General features: G+C 35.5%; 1 protein-coding gene across 1 annotated transcript; it reads left to right on the forward strand.

Annotated features, from left to right (window-relative positions):
• Nucleotides 1–2,203: 2,203 nt before the first annotated feature.
• On the forward strand, nucleotides 2,204–2,647 carry LOC144438068 (uncharacterized). The gene has a single exon (XM_078127098.1). The coding sequence runs from the start codon at nucleotides 2,204–2,206 to the stop codon at nucleotides 2,645–2,647; it is 444 nt and encodes a 147-aa protein (XP_077983224.1).
• Nucleotides 2,648–7,370: the final 4,723 nt, after the last annotated feature.

A 7,370-nucleotide genomic window follows, 5' to 3' on the forward strand; every position in this document is an offset into this window, starting at 1 on the left:
TGATTGGGTATATTTATTTTTATTTATTGAATTATTTGTATCACATTTTTCGGGATGTCTGTGCACTTCGTTAGCTGAAATATCACCTCACGGTCAGTTAAAGTCTGCATCGCTTGAAAATATAAGTGAATAGCGTGGGCTAATTTTCACTAGCTTATTCAAGTTATTGTACCCCTTCACCGACCTGTCGTCAAAAACGTAATAGGACGCCACCAACGGCAATATTTTAACTTCTATTTACTTTGTTTCAGAACTTATTCTCTCATCTTGAAAGCGTCACGTTATCTTTGGATAAATAATGGCAGAACACAAACCAGCGTTCATTTTCCTGATAGTGTTGACTATGGTGGTTTACCTGTTGACAATAACGGTAAATGCATTGAGTGGAAGTTCTGCTGGACGAGAACTAGGTACGGATCATTACTATTAATAGGGAGGGGGGGGGGACGTATTCTTTGCATTTTTACCTCCCGTAAGGGGACGGGAGGTATTAAAAGGGTAATGTGTGTCTGTGTCATTATTTTCTAAAAATCGGCTGGCTCAATTGTAATGAAATTTGGGATATACAATCTTTAGGGTAATGGCTAGACCTGATTATGTTTTGAGCCAGATCTGTTAATGTTTAATTAGAGAAATTTGAATATTAATGAAATCAACTAATTACGCAATATCTTAAGACTGCATACCTCAATTTCAATATAATTTAGTATATTCGTTAAACATAACAACATACATTTGTCCTATAAAACTCGTTGATGTATCTTACAGCGTTAATGAATAATTTGCATAATTAAATATTTTTGGTAATTAGGCTATATCTTAAGAATACATACTTCAAATTCAACATAATTTAGTACATACGTTAACCATAAGAAAACACATAAGTCCTATCAAGTTTGTTGATGCACCGTACAGTGTTAATGAATAATTTGCATAATTAATGATTTTCGGTAATTAGGCTATATCTTAAGAATACATACTTCAATTCCAATATAATTCAGTACACACCTTAACCATAACAAAGCGGATATGTCCTATAAAATCTTTTATATAGCTTAGTTTTAATGAAAAAATTAATGATTTTAGGTAACTAGGTTGTATATTAAAAATGCAAGCTTCAAATTTCGTATATAATACGTACATCAACCATAATAATACGCACCTGTCCTATGAAGTTTGTTGCTACAACTTTTTCCTTTAATGAGTATTTTGAATAATGAACGATATTCAGTAATTAAGCAGTATCATACACTCTTACATACATTAACCTAAGAAAGCACGCTTGTCCAAAAAACAAAGCCTGTTACCATGTTTTTTTTAGTTTAATTAGTTATTTGCATAATTAGTGATTCCCTTACGGGAGGCATTCAGTTTAAATCTGGCGTTTACATACTATAGGTTGACACTTAGACTGTAAGATACATCGTGATGTTTCGCCCTCACCGGCCTCCTCTCACAGGGGTTAGCCGATGTTTGAGGGCGCACCGCCACGGCGTACCTTACAGACAAGTTGACACTATGTCTACATCATAATGCCTCTTTCAAGATTGAATGCAAGTCATGTGTGGATGTAATAATGTCATCGGGCTCAAAGTGGTTTAAAATACAGCTGTTAAAATTTAGTACAGAATGTTGTTCAACATACATCCATTTGACTATAGACGTATGAGAGCGATGAGATGGATTGAAGCCATTGATAGCTCTAGACTTAGCACTATATTACTGTCTTTAATAATGGCATGAACAATGTAATTTGAATGTAATTCGACGTTGAATCAGCAACTTAAAAGCTATAAGCTCACCAAGTTTTATTTACTTATTTATATATTTATCACTTTCTTTAGGTCTATTCTTGAGAAGTACTGGCAATATATCTGACAAATACTACCTTGAAATTACGCCAGCTGGTTGGACTTTCTCAATCTGGGGATTTATCTATGCATGGACAATGGCATGGTTGATCTACGCCCTCACTACCATTTGCCGTCTCAGCAAGATGAATTACGTGTACTTGCACCCTCAAGTGATGACACCTGTGTTTTACTTTGTTTTTATCACCAATTTAGGTCTCAACATAGGTTGGCTTTTCTTATTTGATCGTGAATATATTCCTGTTGCACTTGTCTTTTTAGTTTTCGTTGCATTCACACTTTATGTTTGTATGTATATTTCACATGTGAATTTGAAGAGAAATCTAGAGGAGATGGCAGAATACAACATGAAAGAGGTCTATGCCATCCGTGTTCTCGTTCACAATGGCCTAGCTTTCTACGCAACTTGGTGCACTATCGCTACCTTGCTAAATCTGGCCATGACCCTAGCTTACTTCATCGGTATTCCACAACACACGGCCAGTACAGTGGCCCTATCCATCTTGAGTGTTGAAATTGTGGCCTGGTTTATCGTCGAGAATTTTGTCTTCGAGCAGTTCCTTCGTTACACTGTCAGTCCTTACCTAGTCATTTTTATAGCTCTGTCAGGCAGTTTGACCAAAAACTGGGATCCCAAGAAGACAAATTCTATCTTCACCATAGCCTTGCTTGGTGTGGCTGTTTTATTGTCTGTAATAAGAGTTGGTTTGTTGATTTGGAGACAAATTAACAGACCTCTACTTGCTGAGAAACCCAAGATTGACCAAAAGGTCTAGAAAAGGCAAATTATGTAAAAAAAAAAAAAAAAAAAAGACTACAGTACATTGTATATGTCCAGTAAGTTATAGTGTTTTCGACTATCTGCTAACCGTCATTGTAATATACAGAAAGATTTTTTTTTACATTTTAATGAAATGTTCAATATCACTTCGTTTAGCCTCATTTCATGCTCCTTAGCTTAGTTAAAATTAATCCTCATTTTATGATCATGATGATCATTATCATCACCAACCCACAGGGGCGTGTAATATGGCATAGATTGTTGTTTTCCAGGTCTACAGACTAAATATAACAACCTTTTGAATATATATTCCTACCTGTATAGGGAAAGATTTATAGTATACGTAGTACTATAGATTGATACATTTGTAGCAGCAAGATTCGTATGATATTTTCCTAAGAAAACGGAAATCTAAGCAATAATACACGCCCCTGTGCACCAACCCACCACCATCATCACCATGATCATGATTATTCTCATCATTGTCAGTCATCATCGATATCCTCTCATTGTTTCCACCACCACCACCACCACCACCACCAATCATAATTACGAAATATTTCAAATGTGAAATTTCTTTATTTTGTTAGCAGATACAATAACAACTAAAGTATTATTTCACTGTCTGGATGTTGGCAATGCTTGCAGCATGTCCATTTGTATCAAACATTCTTTTACGTCATAAAATAATGCATGGAATTTCCAGAAATGTTGAGTTTGATGAGTTCCATATTCCACATAGAAATGTTATCCACACCCTAATGATTCCTATTATTGGAAGGAAACTAAAACAAAACAAATACTTACATCCAGAAAATGATTTTAAATGTTAAACTTATAGCTCAGACAAAATGGACACCAAAAAGTGGTACACTTAAAATACTTCTGCTTAGTATTAGTAGTGGTAGTAGTAGTAGTAGTAGCAGTAATAGTTGTAGTAGTTGCAGTAGTAGTAGTAGTAGTAGTAGTAGTAGTAGTAATAGTAGTAGTAGTGTAGTAGTAGTAGCAGTAGTAGTAGTAGTTGTAGTAGTAGTAGTAGTAGTAAATTTATTATTGTGACTTGCAACTCAGAGTTGCCCTGCAAAAGACCTTATAAGTCACCACTAAATACACATTATAGATTCAGTAGGTTGAGAGTACAAAAATAAAGAAATGCAGGTATAAACTGGCAAAACAAAACAATTTAAGCATACAGTAGCGTTCTTCGTTTATAAAATGCCTTTTAAAAAAGACTTTTGTAGGTGTTCTTACTGGTTTGGAGAAAAGGTAACTTATTTTTTTTCCTGTGTCATAGCCTGCATGCAGGTTATTAAGAATAGAGCTGAGATATTGTTGTCTGGTATTGAACACATTCAAACAAAAAATAACGTTGATCTTCTACATCCTTTTAATTACAAAATCTACAAATTCTCTCATTTACCAACTCATGCCTAAAAACACCCTGTTTCAATACATAGTGGCAAGATGCCCATACGAAAGTTTAAACAAAATGTGCCAAAAATGGTGTCTGAGAATGACTTAAGTTCAGATTTGGGTACTTTTCAAGTTGACATTGCAACTTGAATTTAGTGTATGCAGTGTTTTATTTAAGGGTGGTAAGTAGGTAAAATCTACCGGGGTTCCCACATCATTTTACCGGGGTTCCCCACCTAAACTATGATACATTGCATGGGAAGCACTACCAGTTTTACCTCTTTCCCCCTTTCTGTTACCGGGGTTCCCAAACCTTAGCAAAAACACTGGTATGTACAGAGTTTATAATAATTAGTATAACTATAAGATAACAGTCATACATCTAAAAGTTGCAAACATGGTTGAGTAGTCTAAAGATGACATTGTGATACATTATTCAGAACTTTAGATGGAATTTATAATGTAAACCATTTGTCTTTATATTGTGGTAGTAATTTCTTGAGCTAGATTTGTGTACAAGGGTGAAAAGATTATTCACGGTTTCTGAAATTTGTACATTTCTTTATATTAAACTTGATGTAATCTCTAGAAATGTTGAACTGTTTGTTATTTGTCCATGTGTGTATGTATGTATGTATGTATGTATGTATGTATGTATGTATGTATGTATGTATGTATGTATGTATGTACGGTATGTATGTATGTGCATACCTACCTACCTTCCTACAAGCTGTACAAAATGCTGTACACCAGTGTATAACAGCTGTCATGAATATTCAGTATTAAACCATTGAATAATGTATTACTGCTATCTCCCATGATGCAATAGCCCATGGCAAAGATACCCTATTGAGGCATAGGATCAACTTGATGTTTTTTTTGAGATCGTAAATAATTGTAAGTGATGTAAAATCATAAAATGACTATTCCGAACCCATAGTTTATGAAAATGTTCTATTTCCAGGAGTAGTGTTCCCTGTCAACTTCATAAACACTCATGATTTTTGGACGTTCTTTTGTATTTTTCAATGGTAATGTTTGAAGAATTCAGTGTAACCGCTATTGTCATTATTATCTACTATCATGAATTTGTTAAGGTCTCTTCAAATGTAAATAAACATGCAAGAACAATTTGCAAGTCCTGTTGCATCCATTGCAATGAATGTTCTGTGTACTGCCCAAGGGTATAATATGTGTTACAGGCTAGGTTATGATGCGACTCAATGTTACAGTTTTACAGTGTTTAAAATAAAAAGAGACAATCTATTTTGAAACTGAACACACAAGACGATATATAGTAGACTGTTGACAGTCAGTTGTGGCTTTTTGCTACGTTTTATCTAAAACTAAAGTCGTTGCCTCGCTCCGATCCGGAGCAATACTATAACCGTGTACTGATAAGCGAGTGCCAGAGTTCGACAATCGCAGTTCCTATCGTTACGCATTAGTATTCAGTGCTACAGAGCAATGTGACGACTTTGATTTAGATGAAACGTAGCAAAAAAGGCACGAACAACTGTCGACAGTCTAGATGATAAAGGAACTTGCAAATGTTTCAAATCAGCAAATGTTCAAGTTGCACAGCACAAAATGATGTCATTCTTAAATTGAAGGTCATCTCATTCTTATCACCTATGTTTACATTGTTCTCACACTCAAACATACACATACACACATCACCATGACTACGTACACAATCTAAACTCCGCTTCAGTTCTGCTAACAAAATGACACTGTTGAACCAATAGTACATACTCTGGATCATAAAGTTGGCCATGAATAATAAATTAGATATATATATATATATATATATATATATATATATATATATATATATATATATATATATATATATATATATATATATATATATATATATATATATATATATATATATATCACAATAATCCTCAACAGAAATAATTCAGCCTACTGCTGTACTGAGTGCCTTTCAATACACTATCACTTTTGTATTACACTTCAGTAAGGCCTAATTTTTTGCGCTGGGAATTCCTCCCAGCGATTTTCTGTTATGCAGACAACTACACACATACAAACAAACAAACACAAATGCTACAGAAATCCATTCTGGTTTGGGACTACGTGACAGGGCTATGTTGCACTCTCTATATCACATTGCTGTGGAACTGTCAAGGCTTTCCCAGTCAGTCCACAGGCTATCCCAGAGTCACCCAGGTCTGGCAAACATAGCACCTGCGGGCTCCGTGTGAGTAATCGTCCCCGACGTTTCGAGTCATTACTCCAGGAGTCCCCCCAAATTCACACTCGTCTTGTGAGAGAGACACGGCTAAGTGATACAGCCTACCCATCGAGTCTGTAGAACACTCACCCTGGGTTTGGGTCGGTCACAGAAAAATCCCCTGTTTCCAGTGGGGTTCAATTCTGTGACCTCCCGACTGCTAATCCTGTGCGCTAACCACTACGCCACAGGGAGCTGGTGTAAAAAACAATATTAAGATCACAAAAATTTTGAAGTCTCATGAGAAATTGTGGATGAGGAAACTGTAAAGACAAAATAAAACTGTTCTTCCAAGAATCTGTAATGGCTGTACATCTGATGGGAAGAAATAAACAATACAGACACCACTTGAAAACAATTTGAAAAACCTGAACTTGACACTCACAGAAAAAAAATATATAATAAGATAAAACAAGTCATTGAGAATGACATAGCCCTGCTATAATTGGGTTTTAAGGAATTATCACTACTCTGATCACGCAACAACATTTGTGAACCTAAAACAAACAGACTTAGATATGTTGTGTGTGCTTGTTGGACATGGAATATGCCTCCAACAATAAAGGATTGGTTGGGTATGGGGGATCATATCACGATGAAAATGGAGTCTGAGTTATGGCTTTGGACATGGAAAATTCACAAACAAAATGGCTGCCAGGCAGCCATATTGGATCGTATCATGACGAAAATAGATATGCACATGTATGTCATAGAACACTGTCCTAATACCAACTTTAAATGAGATCTGTTCAAGCATGTCTGAGTTATGGCTTTGGACATGAAAATTCGCAAACAAAATGGCTGGCAGGCAGCCATATTGGATCGTATCACGACGAAAATGGATATACACATGTATGTCATAGAACACTGTCCTAATACCAACTTTGAATGAGATCTGTTCAAGCATGTCTGAGTTATGACTTTGGACATGAAAATTCACAAACAAAATGGCTGCTAGGCGGCCATATTGGATCGTATCATGACAACAATGAATATGCACATGTATGTCATAGAACACTGTCCTAATACCAACTTTGAATGAGAT

Source organism: Glandiceps talaboti, chromosome 7 (assembly GCF_964340395.1).
Source record: "Glandiceps talaboti chromosome 7, keGlaTala1.1, whole genome shotgun sequence".
Lineage (NCBI taxonomy): Eukaryota > Metazoa > Hemichordata > Enteropneusta > Spengelidae > Glandiceps > Glandiceps talaboti.